General features: G+C 59.6%; 1 protein-coding gene across 1 annotated transcript in view; it reads right to left on the bottom strand.

Annotated features, from left to right (window-relative positions):
• The window catches only part of GRIN2C (glutamate ionotropic receptor NMDA type subunit 2C), an 11,618-nt gene extending 997 nt beyond the window's left edge, over positions 1 to 10,621 (bottom strand). The window contains exons 1-12 of the mRNA XM_004374404.1: positions 10,223 to 10,621; positions 7,476 to 8,074; positions 7,059 to 7,173; positions 5,731 to 5,942; positions 5,386 to 5,548; positions 4,877 to 5,030; positions 3,684 to 3,809; positions 3,115 to 3,344; positions 2,564 to 2,724; positions 1,832 to 2,019; positions 638 to 870; positions 3 to 186 (exon numbers count right to left, since the gene is read on the bottom strand). Of these exons, the coding sequence (XP_004374461.1) occupies positions 3 to 186; positions 638 to 870; positions 1,832 to 2,019; positions 2,564 to 2,724; positions 3,115 to 3,344; positions 3,684 to 3,809; positions 4,877 to 5,030; positions 5,386 to 5,548; positions 5,731 to 5,942; positions 7,059 to 7,173; positions 7,476 to 8,074; positions 10,223 to 10,621 (2,764 nt within the window). The remainder of the gene's footprint in view (positions 1 to 2; positions 187 to 637; positions 871 to 1,831; positions 2,020 to 2,563; positions 2,725 to 3,114; positions 3,345 to 3,683; positions 3,810 to 4,876; positions 5,031 to 5,385; positions 5,549 to 5,730; positions 5,943 to 7,058; positions 7,174 to 7,475; positions 8,075 to 10,222) is intronic.
• Between the last annotated feature and the right edge of the window lie 6,838 nt (positions 10,622 to 17,459).

The following is a 17,459-nucleotide window of genomic DNA, read 5'->3' as shown; positions in this document are numbered from 1 at the left end:
CCAGTTCTCGATGGTGCGCGTGGCGTGGTCCAGGGAGCTGCTCACGCCCGCTGTGGTCACCATGTCGCGCGCCGCCTGCAGCATTTTGAGCACGCTGGCCTGAGCCGAGCTGGCCGTGAGGTCCGGGCTGGGCGGCCGCACGGGGCTGGCCAGCCTCTGCACGCCGCTGAAGCAGCTGTAGATGCCCTGGGCACAGGGAGGAGGAGGAGGTGGCTGTGAGCGGCGCTCGGCTCTAGGGACGGCCTCGCTGACCCCGCCCACCTCGCAGGCTTGGGAACCAGCCTTCTCTCTAGTCCTCAGAAGCAAAGAACTTGTGTTAAGTATCTCCTATGTGCCAGTCCTTGTGCCCTGACATTCTACAGGCTCCAAGAAGGTGACTCATTCTCCTAAAAAAAAAAAAAAATCACTCAGCCAGTGAATGGCAGAGAGAGGATTCGAACCTATTCACCTAGCTTTAAAAAACCCAGCTCTCTCTATGGCGCCACTCCGCCTGCGCCTGCGCAGAGAAGGGTTCGTCTCTGCGAGCAAGCCCCGCCACCACCCGAGCTGTGTTTTCTCATCTGTAAATAAGTCAAGCTGATGTATTTGGGCCGGCACCCCTAGCGCCAGAGCCTGTTTAGGGCGGGGCGGCACCCACCCTGCTGAAGGCCAGCAGGAAGTCCAGCTGGGACGTGTGGGGCACCGAGTGACGCAGCTTCCAGTAGACCAGATGCTCCCAGGCGAAGACGAGCAGTGCCAGCCCCATGGCCACCAGCAGCATGTAGAAGACGCCCGCCATGTTGTCGATGTCCAGCTTGCTGCTCATCACCTCGTTCTTCTCCTTCTGGCAGATCCCCGAGAGCCACACCGTCTCCAGCTTCTGTGTCTCCCCTGGGGTGGAGCACGGTGGGCTAAGGAACCCCTGGGAGGGACCCCTCCCAGTACTCCCTCCAAGCCTGGAGCAAGGTGGGGTCTGGGGTCAGCGTGCCCTCTCCTTGTCCCTCAAGTGGGACCATATAGAGATACGGCCTTGCAGGGACCGGAGGAGGGGGGTCAATGAACAGGAAGAAAGGGAAGCCAAGGGGGCAGAGCCTGGATGGGCAAAGCCAGACTTGGGGCCCTCCACCTGCCCAGCCCCACGTGCCCAGTACAGGCTTGTTGATTGAGTAATGCACTCATGCATCCACCAAACACTTGTTGATCAACCAGCTTGGCACGGAGCTGCGGACACGGAGGTGAAAGGCCTCCGAGGAGACCGACCGAAGCGCGTGCACTGGTGGCATTCTCATCTTTCTCACTGTTATGTGATATTGATGGAAAGTCAGACCGACTGTTTTGTAACACGGATGGTACACCTCTACACTCAAAGCTCTCTCTGGTTTTTGGGCAGGCTGGGCTGGATCACTCACTCATGTGAGCCCCCCAGGTGCCAAGCCATCCTGGCCCCTGCTCTGGGGGACTAGGCAGGTCCTTGAGGCCACCCCAGGTAATCTCAAGGTGGAAACAGTGAGGGAGGGACATAACGGGCAAAGGAGGGGCTCATTTGGAAAAGATTATGGAGGGGTCTTGGGGAAAGGGGTTCAGCCACTCCCAACCCCCACTGTGTGGCCTGAACTTCCTGCCTTCTTACCTTTCCTTCTGTTCCCTTCCTAGAAACCCAGCCCTTCCCCAGTCTCCATCCAGTTGGTCCCATTGCCCCAACCTCTCACCCCCGGAGCCTTCTCCCTGCCCACAAGGCCCTGGAGACACAGAGTGGTGGTGGAGATTCTGGCCAGCCGGCAGGCTGCCGCCCGACCTCGGGCTCTGGGGCCCACCCGGGGCCCACCCCAGCCTCTGCAGTGATAGCACCCACCGTCCCCCAGGAACTGCAGGAGTGCCAGGTCTATGGGCCGCTTCCAGTGGGAGTCCTTCTGCATGGCGATGCCGTAGCCAGTGGTGGCGAAGACCTTGCCGGACCCGATGGTGACCAGCTTGCAGCCCTCGTCCTTGCCCGCCATGTAGTTGAGGACAGCAGCGTCGTAGATGAAGGCATCCAGCTTCCTGGGGACAGGGTGGGCCCTCAGGGCCAAGGACTGTGCCGGGTGGGGGCCACTGAACCTGGGGTCTGACAGAGGTCTGGGCCACACGAGCCTACTGGGCACCGCCCAGGAGGGACAGATGGGCAGAGCCTTGTCTGGTTCCTGTGGGTCCCGGATGCCGAGGGGACCGCACCCCCGTAGCCCCTCAGAGGGGCCGGAGAGCTCGCTGCCCCCAGAGGACACCCACCTTCTCTCCGCCCAGCCCCTCCCTACAGGCCAGAGAAGGTAACAACCATCCCCTCAGGCCAAGGCTGGCCCTCGTCAACACCACAGCTGCATCTCTGGGCCACATGGTGGGTGTCTATTTTTGTCTCGAGCTCCAGCTGCCCCAAGGCCTACCCTCCTCTCTGCTCTCCCTCCCCAGCATCCTGCAGCCTAGGAGGACAGCCCAGCCCCACTGTCCCCACCTCAGGTATCTCAGGAAGGGTCAGGGCTGAGGCTTTGGGGGGCATGTGGGTGGGGAGAGTCAGATGGCAGGTGCAGGGCTGGGAGGCAGAGGGACCCACCCCATCTTGAGGCTGGTGAGCGCATCCTCTACAGAGCGCTGGTTGAACTTGACCATGTGGGTGTGCATGTCGCGGTAGTTGCTGCGGATATTCCGCTCCGTGCTGCCATTGGGCACAGTGCCAAAACGGAAGGGTGGGTACTGATCTTGAGGCCGCTGAAACTGCAGGCAAGGACCAGCAGCCACTCACGACCCCGCCTCACACCTTCCAGACACCCAGTACCCCCGGCCCACCCCCAGTGCCCTGCCCTAGTTTGGACATGAGCAGGGTCAGAGAAGAATGGTCTAGAGAGACTGTGCAGGCCACTCCTGTGTTTTAGAGAAACTGAGGCCCAGTGCAGGCAGAGACGTACCCAAGGCCGCCCAGTCAGTGGGCCTGATCCATCTCTCCCCGTGCCCCCCACCCCCTCCTCGCTGGGCTCCCCAGCTTCTTCCTGCTCCAGCCTCCTGTTCAAACTCCCCTGACCCTGGCGGACCTGTGTCCACCACCCAAGATCTGCCCCTCCTTGCCCTCGGTGTCCCCCCACCCTCCACTGGCCATGGCTCCAGAACCTTCTTGTCGCTGAGGCCAGACACAGTGTCAATGTACTGCTCCTGGATCATGAAGGCAGCCAGGTTGGCAGTGTAGCTGGCGAGGAAGATGACGGCGAAGAAGGCCCAGACCAGGACCATGATTTTGCTGGTGGTGCCCCGGGGGTTTTCGATGGGCACTGAGTTGTTGAAGACCAGCGCCCACAGCAGCCACACGGACTTGCCGATGGTGAAGGATGGGCCCCCAGACTCTGGGGGTGAGGGGGTGGTCACTGGGGCCCATCCAGGAACTGGCTCCCCTCATCCACCCAAAGGCCTCAGGATTCTGCCCTCCCATCTCCATGGCCCCTGTGTCAGTCCTGTCTTGGATGGGGACCCATCCCTGCCATCCTTGCCATCCCGCCCTAGGACAAGTCAGCTCCTCTGTCTCTCTCTCTCTCTCGTATCCGACTGACCCCTGCATATATTGTCCATAACCCAGAACCCTCCCACAGGACTCAGTATTCCCTGAACGGCCCCTTTGGCCCCAAGCCCACCACTCTGGGGCACCTCAGCCCAGCTCCCTCCTCCCAGGCCTGGTGGGAGCTTACTCTTCCCGCTGGTAAGGTTCTGGTTGTAGCTGACGGGGCTGAAGTACTCGAACATGAAGACAGTGATGGCCACCACGGTGAGGCACATGACGAACATCATCACCCACACTGCAGGGCTGTAGGGCTCTGGGCAGAGGGAGTGGCGACTCAGGGGCGCCAGCCCTCCCATCCACGGCCCAGAGGCGCTGGGTGCAGACAGCTCAGTCCACACGGTCCAAGCAGGGGCCCATCGGCTCTGTGGCTATCCGGCTCTCCAGCCCCCCTGGTCTGCCCCTTCCCTGTGCCCCGGACAGGTCCACACCACCCCACCCTAAGAAACCTTCCTTCGACTCCACTATTGCCCCTGGCTCTCATGCCTCCTCTTCCCCCACTCCCCACTTCCTTTCACCGAAAGAGGGTCTATGCCCACTGCTCTTCCCTTTGCCCTCCCATCCCCCTGCCTGCAACCTGCCCCCCCGACCATTCCCCGAGCCTGATCCCACAAAGTCACATCACCAAGGGATTTCCACTGTGCTCATTCTTCCCCCTCCCCATCCAGAACTCCCCTGCCCAGATCAGCGTGGACAATTGTTCTGGTTGTTCTGCCTGGTCAAGCTGCACTCCTTGTCCTACTCAAAGGGAAACTGAGGCCCAGGGGGCCGACAAGACAAGACTCGAGGACTCTTGACAAAATCGTTTCGGTCTCCTCGAATAAGAAACCATGACTGCCACGAGCATTTGCTCCTTTGAGGCAATGACAGTCCCATGAAATGGATGTTATTCTCTTCCCCATGGCTGAGAGACTGTGCCCAGAGAGGTTCAGTGACTTGCCGAAGGCCACACAGCAGGAAGAGGCGGAGCCGGGGCTCCCCTCCGGGTTAGCCCAGCCCTTGGCTCCCTACTCACTCCCCACGGAGCTTCTCCCCTTGTCCCACTGCTTCTGCACACTCAGCACGGGCCCGCCTGGAGCCAGCCAGCCTTCCTGGGGTTTCCCATCCCTCAGTAATAATTTATCCCGCCTCCTCCCCGACCCAACCCAGACTTAAAACCCAACTTCACCTTCCCTCTCCATTTACCCACTGACAGCTCAGCCTCCAATCACCCTCCGGGGCTCCCAGGGCTGCTGTGCTCACCCTCTGTGCCACCCTGAGCACCCCCTCTCCACCTGTGCTCCATTTATCACCCAGGAGCTCTTCCTGCCCACCGAGCCTCACCCAGGAAGGCCGAGGGGGAGACAGTGCCATTGCTGCGGGCCACCATGACGCTGATGCCTGTCTCCACAAAGGGCACGGAGAAGTCCACGATCTCCGAGCGCTCCTCGTTGATGGTGAGGGAGCCGATGGCCATGTCTGCCCGCTTGTAGTACACCTGGGGCAGCGAGGGGCGGGGGGCCATGCCCAGCTGTAGCATCGTCCTCATTCCCTGCCTCAGACTCTAACAGCCACAGGCCGAGTCAGCTGTTCCCACCTGGGGTCCTCAGAGCTCAACATCAGTACTGACCACCCCTGAGGTCATCACTGGGGACAGCTAGTCTCCCCCAGGACCAGCCCGGAGGTCACCAGAGGTGACAGCTGGGAGATCCTAGGAGGAGTCCTACATCCCCGATCCCTAGCACAGGAGGAAACGCCTGGGGTACATCTCAGGGTGGCTGAGTCATGTGTGGGGCCTGGGGCAGCAGGTGGGCAGGCGGGGTGGGCTCAGGGGGCCTCGGGGGCTGGCCTACCTCCCCGATCATGCCGTTCCACACGCCGCGCACCCTCTTGCCATGCTTGCCGTTGGTCACCAGGTACAGGTCGTAGGAGAACCTGACCACCTTGGCCAGCTTCTTGAGGATGTCGATGCAGAAGCCCTTACAGCACAGCTTGGTGTAGGGGGCCGCATCACCGCTGTGGCCACCACCAAGAGACCTCCCGTCAGGCGTCAGGCCCCAGCGCAGCCGGTCCAGCCCCAGCAGCTGCCCCAGCCTGGGATCTGGACACCCTCCCCAGCCCCGAGCACAAGCCACACACAACAGCTGATGATCACACGCAGCGGCCAGCACACAGGGCCTCCCTGTGGTCTCACGAACCTGAAGGTGTGATTGCTCTGTCTGCGGCAGGGCACGGTGTTGGGCACGCAGCCACCGATGCCAACGTCAGGGCTCTCCACGATGACAAAGGGCCGCTCTTCCAGCGTGGCCACCGTCAGGTGCCGGCTGTCCACCACGGGCTGCAGAGAGGCACTGTAGCGAGGCCACACCGGGTACTTCATGTGCAGGACACCATGCTCCCAGCGCCCCACCTGTGGAGGGCAACTGGCCTCAGCCCAGGACCCCCAGCCCTACCCCCACCCTCAGGGGAGCCTGTGGGTAGGGCCTGCCAGGGCCCAGAGCCCCCTCCCTCCCCTAGGTATGCTTGGGGCCTCACAGCAGGACCTGGGGTGGGAGCATGTGGAGAACAGGGGAGTCAGGGGCAAGGGGCCGAGCTGGCCAGAAGGGCGGGTTCCCTGCAGCCTCGTCCCAGCCTCTGTCCCTGCCGCTCCCAAACAGTCACCACACTGCTGCCAACGCAAGGCACCTTCCTACAACTTCCCCATGACCGTCAGTGACAGAGTCCCTAGTGGAGCACTCAAGGCCTTTTACACTCTGTCCACGTTACCCACCATCATCCCACCCTTCTTTCTCATTCTCCACACCCCCTAAATGCCCTCTTTCTTGCCCTCTGTCTATACTAGGCTGGTATGATGCCCCCAGGTCCTGCCTCTTGGTGGGCTCATATTCAGTCCTGCACAGCCCGGCTCAGATGCCCCCTCTCCTGGGAAGCCCTCCCCAGCTTCCCCCTTTCGTTGTTGTTGTTGGGTGCCATTGAGTCAATTCCAATTCATAGCAACTCCGTGTGACAGAGCAGAACCGCCCCACAGGGTTTTCTTGGCTGTAATCTTTACTGAAGCAGATCGCCAGGTCTTTCTCCTGCAGAGCCACTGGGTGGGTTTGAACCACCAGCCTTTCATTTAGCAGCCAAGTGCTTAACCGTTGCACCACTAGGGCTCAGGAGAGCTAACTCCTGCTCCTCCTTTCCAGTCCCAGAGTGCTTTGCACACATCTCTGCTCAAGCACTGATCTCACCGTATTCTATTTGTGTGCACACTCTCGTCTGGCCAGCACAGACGTGGCTTACTCCTCCAGGGGCAGGACTGTGTGATAAGAATGTTCGGTAAAGCTCTGTAGTAAAAGGGGGACAGAGTGTTATGGAAGCCCGGAGCAGGGGCTCCCCACTCATCCTGGGAGACCAGAAGGCTTCCCAGAAGAGATGTTTCAGCTGAGACCTGAAGGATGAGGGAATGGGCGAGGGGCAGAAGGGCTCCCTGCTCGCTGTGGGCTTGGGAGGAGCTGGGCCCCTGGGCTCACCCCCTTCTCACCATCTCCCACAGGCGGTGCCGGTTGAGAGCGATCACAACCATGGTGGGCTGGACCAGGTACCCACCAGGGCTGAAGGAGAAGTCTCGACCCTCCCAGGTGACATTCAGCAGGTGCCTGGGAGGGGGGAGAGAAGCAGGGTGTCACGTGCCCCTGCCCCCTGCCTCTATCTCCCCACCACCCCCATAATTGCATACTTACTGCAAAGTGTTTTCCCTCTATTGACCCCCCTGGATCCTCCCCCCCCCCCCCATCACGCCACTGTCTTTTCAGATGAGGAAACTAAGGCCCAGAGAGGAAAGGCAACCTGACCGCAGGCACACAGCTAGCAGTGAGTGTGAACGGCGAGCCCAAGGTCACTACCACCCTGGGGCCATGAAGCGCCCCCAACCCCACCCCGACCCTGGGCGGGTGCGCACCTGTAGAAGGCCTCCCGCGCAGGGCTGATGGGCCGTGGGTGGCCACGGCAGTCCCCGGCAGCGGCGGGCAGGGCGCCGTGCTGGCGCCGGTAGCTGTGGGCGCCCAGGGCCAGGATGGCCACGCCGTCGCGGACCTTCTGGCGCAGGCTGAGGCGCCAGCTCTCGGTGACGACGCTGATGAGGCCCACGGGAAAGGCGGCGGGCGGCGCGTCGGTGCTGCCCAGCGCCAGGTTGGGCACCAGCCACACGTGCCCCGGCCCCACCAGGCCGGCGCGCGCCGCCTCGGCGAAGAGCACCTCGGCCTCGTCGCGCGAGCAGTAGGCCACCAGCACCGGCGCGTCGAGCTGGCGCAGCAGGCGCTGGGTGCGCGTCCGCGGCCCGCCGGGGCCTAGCTCCAGCGTCAGCACGTCCAGCAGCCGCCAGCCCAGGTGGCTGGCGTCGGCGACGGCGCGCACGCTCTCGAGGAAGAACGCGTGGCCCGGGTGCAGGCTGGTGATAACGGCGAACGCGCTCCAGTCGTACTCCTCCAGCACCTTGAAGAGCACCTGCAGCTGCTGCTCCAGGGACACGCCCAGCTGCAGGAAGGCGGAGCCCGGCTCCTGGGGCGGGGCCGGGGCGGGGCCTGAGTCGGGAGGGGCGGGGCGATGCCAGCCCCGCCCCCGCCCCCAGCAGGAGCCTGCGAGTCCCTTCACGACTCCTGGTTCAGCTCCCAGACGCCCTTGCGGAAAAGCTGCCCGGCGTCTGGGAGCTCCTGCCCCCCCAAACTTTGTGCAGCCCCAACGTGGACCTAAGACAGTGCTTCCTACCCTGCTGCCCGTTAGACCCACTGGGGGAGCTTTTACAAACACTTAGCCCGGCCCCACCCAAAACAGTGCCGGCCTGCGAGCCAGCAGCATCAGCATCACCTGGGAGCTTGTTACAAATGCAGATTCTCAGGCCGCACTCCAGACCTGTTGGATCAGAATCTCTGGGGGTGAGGCCCAACAACCTGGGTTTTAACAAGCACTTCAGGGGATGCTTGAACCTGCTAGTTTGAGACGCGCTGCCCAGATGAACTGAATCTGTATCTCAGAGATGGGGCTTGGGGCGTCTGTATTTTTTAAAAGCACGGGGAGGATTGAGAACTACCGTCTTGAGAGCTAAGGTCGGGGCCCAAAAGATGGCTGGGAAGGCGCCATCCTCCACGGCGCCCTGGGGTTGAGAAGGCTCTATCTCTCCAAGCCTCTGCCAGCTGGCACCTGGGCAAGTGCCGTCACCTCCCAACCGGTGTCTCCCTGCTTCCACTCTACAGCCCCCCTCCCCCCAAGATTTCACCACACTGCAACTGTCCTAATCTTTTTAAAAAGCGAATCAGGGAAAACCCTGCAGGACAACCTAGTTTTTTCCACAAGCAAATGGAAAGAAAAAAGAGGGGGGAGAGAAGAGAGACGGAAGCCGTATCAACCACTGCAATGCGTGGACCTAATTTGGATCCTGATTCAATCAAACAAGCTTCAAAATAAACGTGCGTGACATTATGAGACAAAGGGGGAAACTTGAACACGGACTGGATATTTGATGATGTTAAGGGATTTTTATTATTTTTTAGACATGGTCATGTATAATGGGGTTTTTTTCTAAAGTTCTTATCTGCTGGAGATACACCCTGAAATATTTATGGATGAAATAATAGGATGCCTGGGAGCTGCTTCAGAAGAGGGGAAAGTAGGTGCGAGTGAGGATGCCTCAGGGTCGGCCAGGGGTGGATGGTGGGCACGTGGGGGTTTTCATTACACTGTTCTACTTTTATGTTCAAAATTCTCCGTAATAAAAAATGATTTTAAAAAATAAAAGCAAATCAGGTTGGTCTCTCAGCTTCCCACTTAGAGTAAAACCCAAATGTCTTCCCATGTGATAAGGACTTCACTTGCCTCTCCAGCCACATAACCCCAGCTGGCCACTCTCCAGCCCTAACTCTGCTCCTCCAAAGGTCCCAGCACCTTCCCACCTAAGGGACCTCACTTGATTTCCTCTCCCTGCCCACCCTAACCCCCCCCCATCCTCCAAGTCTCAGCGAAGACATCATTTCTTGAGAGACCTTCTCTGACCAACCACCCATCCAAACGGGAATGCCTGTTAGACCCCCTCATGGTCTCCCCATATGTTTCCCTCAGAACACTTATCCCATTTGGTAACTGCAGATGAATGTGTTTAAAACCTTTTCCCCACAGGACTCCAAGCTCTGTGGGTGCATAGCTGTTTCTGTCTGGGTGGTAGTTGTCCCTCACTTCCCCCCCCATGCCTTGGACAGTGACCCTCTCCAAGTGCTCCTCCTTCAGGTTGACAACAGTTGCCCAAAAGTTCAGCATCAGACCCTGTGCCCAGCCTGGCCCTCCACCCCTTGGTCGGGAGCCTGCCTGGGGAGGGCCAGAGAAGGCAGGCCCGGGGCCTGACCATCACAGCCAGAGGTGGGCTTGCCACCTCTCACCCCTCACCTGGCCATTCCGTAAGTGTGAAAGCTGCCCAGAATGTTTATCTTCCAGAACATAGGAACCTCATCACACAGCCTTTTCCCTTCTCACCCACGTCATGCCCTCAGCCTTTACCTCCTCGCCAGTCCCACCCAATGCCAGCTTCCTAGGACCCCAGTCTCCTCCCTGCCCTGGCCTGTGTGCCCATAATGCAGGAGCCAGGCCCAGACTCAGCCTCCACCCAGCCCCAGCCTGCTCCAGGCCCAAGGGACAAGGGGTCATGAGTTTGGTGGGCACCTTGGGGCTAAGGACCACAGCAGAGCCCCCGCTGATGCTGAGGATGGGTACATGGGTCTGGGAGGAGATGAAGTCGAGGATCTGGGCCACAGCCTCGGTGTCCACGTTGTCCTCAAAGACGACGCCATGGACGCGGGCAGCACCCAGGAGCCTGCAGATCTGGGTGAGGAGGCTGCTGGGGTTGGTGTTGTTGACGCCCACGGTGAGGGGCTGGATCTCCAGGGGCAGGTCCAGGAAGCTCTGGGGGGTGAGGTGGGCACGGGCCTGGGCCTGGGGTGGCCCCGAGCTGCCAAACACCACGGCCACTGTCACAGCCTGCTGGCCCTGCCCCGGGCCGGGCCCTGCCCAGGCCCCCAGGATTGAAGTGAGCAGCAGGGCCGGCCCCAGGGCCCCACCCATGTCCACTGGCGGGTCCTTTGGAGAGACCAAGACAGGTACAAGGAAGGAGACAGGCACAGAGAGAGGCAGATGGACAGACAGACAGGAGACGAAGGCCAGAGTCAGAGGACACACACCCACAGGATGGAAGGGAGAGAAGAGGGGAAGAGAAGGGGAGAAGGAGACAGACAGAGAGAAAGACAGAGGTTAGCTGAGTGTCCCCAGGGTATCCCAGAGGGGCAGGGGCTGGGGAGAAGAAAGAGCTGCAATGGGGCGCTCACCACCCTCCCTTCTACTGTTCAACCACACGCTTGGCTAGAAAGGTCAAACCTTCTGAACCTCATAGATCCAAGTTCTGTCCTAGGAGGACACAGTGAAAACGCTAGTCTGGTGCTTAAGCACATGGATTTGAGTTGGACAGACCTGAGTTCGAGTCCCAGTTCTGCCACTTCCTTACTATGTGATCTTGGACAAGTCGCTTAACCTCTCTGAGTCAGATTTTCTTGCCTGGGATAATCACAGGACCTACCTCACTGGGGAGTCCCTGGGTGGTGCAAACAGTTAATGTGCTCGACTGCTAACCAAAAGGTTGGATGTTCGAGTTCACTCAGAGGTGCCTCGGAAGAAAGCCCTGGTGATCAACTTCCAAAAAATCAGCCATTGAAAACCCTATGGGGCACAGTTCTACTCCAACACACATGGGGTCACCAAGAGTCAGCATCAACTTAATGGAAACTTTTCTTTATCTAACAGGAGTGTGAGGACTTATATGAGATAACAGTTATTAGCATTCTCATCCCACAGGTGACAGCCCCTCAGCCAGGTGGAGGAAGGCAGCTTTCATAACCTGCACCCCCACTCCCTGCCCCACCCCCATCCTCTCTGCTCCAACCTAAACTGTACCATATCTTCCTTGGGTCTCACACCAGGGCACATGGTCAGCCTATCCACCAAGGACCCATCTCTGTGTGCCCCAGTGTGATGGTTGAGGTCGTGTGTCAACTTGGCTGGGCCATGATTCTCAGTGGTTTGGCAGTTACGATGTAGTTTGGCAGTTGTATGATGTTGTGATCACTTCCATGATGAGATTTGATATAATGTGATCACCTCCATAATGGGATCTGCTGTGAGTAGCTGAACAGTTGAAAGGGAGTTTCCTTGGGCATGTGAGCTGCATCAAATATAAGTGGATAGTCTGGCAAGGCTCGGGGGCTTTTGTTCACTCTGCATCCTGCAGGTGGCTCCTGTTCATCTGACCTCCGGTTCTTGGAACTTGAGCTAGCAGCTTACCTATGGTCTTGCCTGTCCATCTTGGGATTTGTTGATCTTTGCAGCCTGTGAGCAAGAGCCCTGCTCCCTGACCTGCCGATCTTGGGTTCGCCAGCCCCTGCAGCTACGTGAATCAGGAGAAGCCTCTGTCCTGACCCACGGACTTGGGACGTTCCAGCCTCTACAACTGCATGAGCCATTTCCTTGATATAAATCGCTTTTTATATATATACTCACATGCCTTACTGGTTTTGCTTCTCTAGGGAACCCAGCCTAAGACACTCTGCCTGGCACAGAGCTCCTACCTCCCGGACACTGGACATTCCCACAGCCCTGCTCTTGTGGCCGGTTAGTAGCAGCTCTTCCGCTGCAGGGGTGTGACATCACTGCCTTGTCCAGAGCTCAGACCAGGCCCTGGTGTGCAGGATCTTTTGAACCTAATCCAGAGGCCTGACGTGAATTCCTGCTGGACATCATTGCTTTGGATTGGGACCAAGAGCCAAGCCCTTGAGGGTAATCTGAGTCCTGAGTGGCACCCACTGATGTCGCTCTCCCTTCCAGCTGGTCATCAGCCACAGCTCTGACACCTTCTCCAGCTCCATCCCCAAGAAAGCTTCTGAACCAGGAGAGAGAAAGGTAAACAGCGCAGGCCAGCTGCTCCAGCCCTCCCTGCAGAAGTGCAGACAGAACCCCAGCATCCCCTTCCGAAAAAGCAGCCATTGAAAACCTTATGGGGCACAGTTCTACTCTGACACATGTGGGGCCAACACTCTTGCCTCAGACACTCCCAAACCCCTGTCCCAGAAACCTCACCCTTGGGACCAAAGACGTTCAGGACAGGCTCTAGCTTTCTTACAGGGCCTTCCTTTTGCGTACTACCTCATTTCTTTCTTCCTTTTGTCCAAAGCCTAATTTCTTGCAGACCGATATGCACAAGGGCGTTCCTAGGCCTCTAGTTCTCACTGATGAGGACGGGGAGCAGGGACGTGCAAGAGGCCACCTGGGAACACTCAGGAATCTTCCTCCTTTTTTCCCCAGGGTTGCTAAAAGGATCCTTCCAAGGGAAACCACAAGACTGACTCTTTAGTTCAGAAATTTAACTTGATACATGTATACTGAGCACCTTCTGTATACTAGGCACTGGGCGGTGAAATGTTAGTATGGGTAAGACGTGGTCTCTGCCCTCTAGGAACTGGGAGTGTGCTGTGGAAGACAGAGGTGCCAATCCTTGGACAAGCTAGGGACAAGTCTGCAGACTTGCACCTCCAACCTCCCTTTTCTACTGATCTCTCCTTCCACCAATATCCTGCTCCCTCACCAACCTCCCCCAGCAAGACCTTTTCTTAGCTAAGTCTCCGCAGCTCATTCACATGGAGGAATAAGGGACTGATAACAGCTTAGAGTGTTATCATTCCCACCCGGGAGTTTCACAATGGTCAAAGCCTTAAGCTAACGTGACTGATGGTGGAATTTCAGGCTGAGAAGACAGATTTTTGGCAGGGAAGGGAATACCGTATTCATTGTGGTGCCCTTGGAATCTCCCCACATGTACTGTCTCCTCGTACTCAGACGTAGAAGGGCAGCCCAATACATTTGAGTCTGGGATGGGATCCTAAGCCAGGCCACACCACACCACACCTCAGCAACCACTGAGCAGAGATTTTTAACTCACGGCTGCAGAGGGCACTGTCATTCCTCCCACAGCCTTTGCAAAGCCTCTCTAAGCTCATCTCTGCCGCACCCCCGGCCCCTGTAGAAATTTGCACAGGTTTGTGCTGGTTCTTTGCCCCCGCAGGCTCCCAAGCATATGTCCCCTGCCCTCAAGCCTCCCCTCAAATCTACCTCCCAGCTCTGAGCTCTAGATCTGCGTTGTCCAGTACAGTAGCCACAGGCCACGTGTGACTACTGAGCACTAGGAATGTGGCTAGTCTGAATAGAGGTTTGCTGTAAGTGGAAAATACGCACCAGATTTTGAAGACCGAGTATAAAAAAAGAATGTAAAAGATCTCATTCATATTTTTTATATTGCCTACATGTTGAAATAATAATGCTTTGGCTATATTGAGTTAAATAAAATAGACTATTAAAATTAATTTCACCTGTTTCTTTTTACATTTTTCAAATGTAGCTTCTAGAAAATCTAAAATGGTACACGTGGCTGTCATTCTACCTCCATTGAACAGCACAGCTTCAGGATGAAAAACCCAGGCCCTGCCTGCCTCCAAGGGGGCACCTCCCCTGAGCCTCTCTCTAACGGGCAGGGGTCCTCCTGGGTAGGGGGGGAAGAGAGGAAGTTGAGGCAGGTGTACCTTCCACCAAGAGACCACAGAATGTGTCAGAGGGAGGGACCTGAATGCAGCAAGTCGCTGAGCTCCAAACAGTGACGAGCAGAGCCAAGGAGTGCAGAGTCCAGAATCTCACCACCGCGTCCCGTCCAGCCACCCCCGCGAGGCAGAAGGGACATTCTCCAGCCCTGCCCTAATCCAATCTCCCCACTAGCTTCCCTCTGCCCCCCTCCACCTCCCACTCACCTAGCCCGCCAGCCCCACTCACCTGCAGCTTTCCTCCAGCCCCTGCACCCCGTCCTCAGACCCCACCTGCTCCTTGGTGCCCACAAGTCCAGACACTTAGTCCCACCGACTCAGGGCCCCACACACCCTGATCCCAGCCAATGTCCTCCTACCATGGACCCCACACTGGCCAGTCTGGTGGCCACACAGCCCCACTGTCCGCATCTCCTGGCCTTTGCTCCTGCTTGTCACGCAGGCTGGGATGTCCTCCTCCTGCTGTCTCCCTCTCGTCTACATGTCAAAATTCTACTGTCCTTCAGAGCCCAGCCTGAGTCCCTCTCATGGGTACCCGCCTTGATCCCACCAGGCTCTGGACACAGAGGTGAGAAGACCCAGGGTTCATGTGGGGGTCCAGGCCAGGGCCCCCCTCCCTCCCTCCTCTGGCCTCGGGAGTGCTGGGCCATACCCTCTAGCAGCTCTCTCCACTGGCCCTGGGCCGGGTATTTGCCCACCTGCCGTGCCCCTCCCCACACTGGACATGGTTCCTTGAGGACAGAGGCTTGCGTGGAGCCCTGTCCCACACTTGCAGGGGCTGTGAAGGGAATGTCTGTCAACAGCGGCATGGGAAAAGACCCCAGAGAGGGGGGCAGCGGTCAGTCTTCCTTGGCACTCAGCCTCACCTTGAAGGGCCTGAGCACCTCCACGTGCTTAGGGCTTCTCTCGCCCCCTTTGTCCCCCAAATCTCACCAGGCTCCCACAAACGGATGTGCACACTCACATACTCACGCACCAGACACCAACGACTCCCTTTCTGCCAGGCCAGGGGCCTCGGTCCCTTGAATCGGCCTCCCCCACCAGCCGCGCTGCTTCTAGGAGTGGGGGACCCTGGCTTTCTGGACCCACTGCCCTTCGGGGGGAATGGCCCCTCCTCTGCCGTCGGGTTTCCCTCCCTCCTTGTGGCCTAGCTGATATTCGAGACAGGGCGTCAGGGGAGAAGACGCCCCTCCATCTTGCCCCCACGGGTGGGGGCCCGGAGTTCTCCCTCCTCCGAGGCTAACGCCCCCCACCCGCGACTCCCCCGGCCCGGGGGGGCAACCCTGCCCCCTCCCCTGGCAGGAATCTCTTACACTCGGGCTGTGAAGTTCGGGATATGTTTAGGCCGGCGATAAATAATTCATAGGGAACGTGGCATCAGGCTCCCCCCGCAGGAGGAGGGGGCGCAGGCAGTGAGAGCCACTGTCACCCGCGGCTCAAGGACACTCGCGATGCGGCGGCGGCAGCGGCGGCGGCGGCAGCGGCGGCGGCGGGAGTGACTCCGGGCGTGGGGACCCAAGCCACGCCTCCTGGCGGCCAGACTGGGCACCACGTCCTTCGCGCCCCACGCCTCACTGCTGCCTCCTGCCGCCGTCCCCGGCTCCTCGGCCCCTAGCCCCTCCACTCCACGCAAGGCTGCGACCCCAAGCCACTCGAGTGGGGGTGGCCGAGGTCGTTTGACAGGCGGGACTGTGAGCCAGATACCAGCCCAGGCTTGCTCTGGGGCCCCGGGGCGAATGCAAGAGTCTGGTTTCGTGCGGACTCGCCCCTTCGCATTCCTGTTCTTCCTGAGGACAGAGTTACCAACAGGCTGCACGCTAATGGCCCGGCCAGGAGCTAGATGGGATCTGAACCAGAACCAGTGGGAAGGTGCCTCCCCAGATCAGTTTCCATCCTCTGTTGTCCTGTACGCCAGAACGGTGCCACCATCCGAGGGCTGGGGGACTGAGCAGGGCGAGCAGGTCTAGGAACCAGGGATAATCCGGGTGAGCGCCAGGGCTCTGGGACATTGCTGCCTCCCTCGCCAGCAGGCCCTTTTGGAAAGCCCGTGTGCCGCACCCTTAGGGGTTTTCAGGCTGCGGTTAAGCACTCCCGCTGCTAACCCAAAGGTCGAGGGATCCAACCCACCAGCTGCTCTGCGGGAGAAAGATGTGGCAATCTGCTTCCCTAAAGATTACAGCCTTGGAAACCCTATGAGGGCAGTGCTACTCTGTCCTATAGAGTTGCTATCAATCAGAATCGACTCGATGGCAAAGGGTTAGGGGTTTTCGGTTTTTTAGTCGCTTCTGCCGTCGCATCTCCCCGACCCTGCCCACCTCAAACCCAGGCACTAAACGCGTTCTGCAATCGGAGGCTCGGGGCTTGCCTTCTCAGACGTCGGTGATCCTGGTCGAAGACCCTGGAGACCAGAGCAGCCCACTGGGGCAGCGGCCAGAGCCCAGCGCCGAGGGCGCACGGCTCTCCCAGGGACCCTTTTGCCCACCCTGCCTTTTGCGTTCTCGGATGCCTGGGTCCACCGGGTGCGGGGTCACCATTTGAGAAGAGCCTGCCACCCCGGAAAGCCCACGCTGATTCGCTGAGGTCTGAGGATGGGAGCGTTCTGCAGGGACAGGGGAGGAGGAAGGGGAGCTGGAGGGAGACCTCTGGGGGAGGCCTAGCGGAGAGGGGTAGAGGCTGAGGGCAGGTGCATGCAGTAGGTACTCAGCAGACAAACGAGAACAAGGGCAGGATCCTGGAGCCATCGCAGCCCCTTTCACTCTCTCCGCCCTGCGCCCTCTCCAGCCCCCTACCCCCTGGCCGAACCCAGCCGGGCCCTGGCTCCCAGCCCTGCTCCTAGCCCAGCGGCTTCCAGCAGCAACAGTTGGGGGGCCCGCAGCCCGGCCTCCCGCGGCGTCGCGGCGCCTGGCTAAGGAGGAGCAGGAGGGCCCTGCGACCCCGGAGACGAAGGTCTTGGGAGCCTTGCCCGCGTCCTTCCCCGCGCGTCCGCGGCGCTCGCCTCCCGGCCTCTCGTACTCACCTGCCGGGTCCAACCCCCAGACCCGGCCACGAGGTTCCCGGTCCCTCCCCAGCCACCCTTGCCTGGGCTCCTGCGCCGCCCAGACGCTCTCCGGGTGTCCCGCGTCTGTCTCCGCCGCCCTTGCCCGAGCGGCGCCTGAACGCAGCCCCAAGTTGGCGGCGAAGTTGGCGCCCCCAGCCGCCCGCTCGCTCTGGCCGCCACTCACCGCGGGGAAGGGGCGCTGCGCCCGCGCCGAGAGCCCGCGCCGCCC

Source organism: Trichechus manatus, unplaced genomic scaffold (assembly GCF_000243295.1).
Source record: "Trichechus manatus latirostris isolate Lorelei unplaced genomic scaffold, TriManLat1.0 scaffold00028, whole genome shotgun sequence".
Taxonomy (NCBI): domain Eukaryota; kingdom Metazoa; phylum Chordata; class Mammalia; order Sirenia; family Trichechidae; genus Trichechus; species Trichechus manatus.
This window is presented reverse-complemented; position numbering and strand designations above follow the sequence as displayed.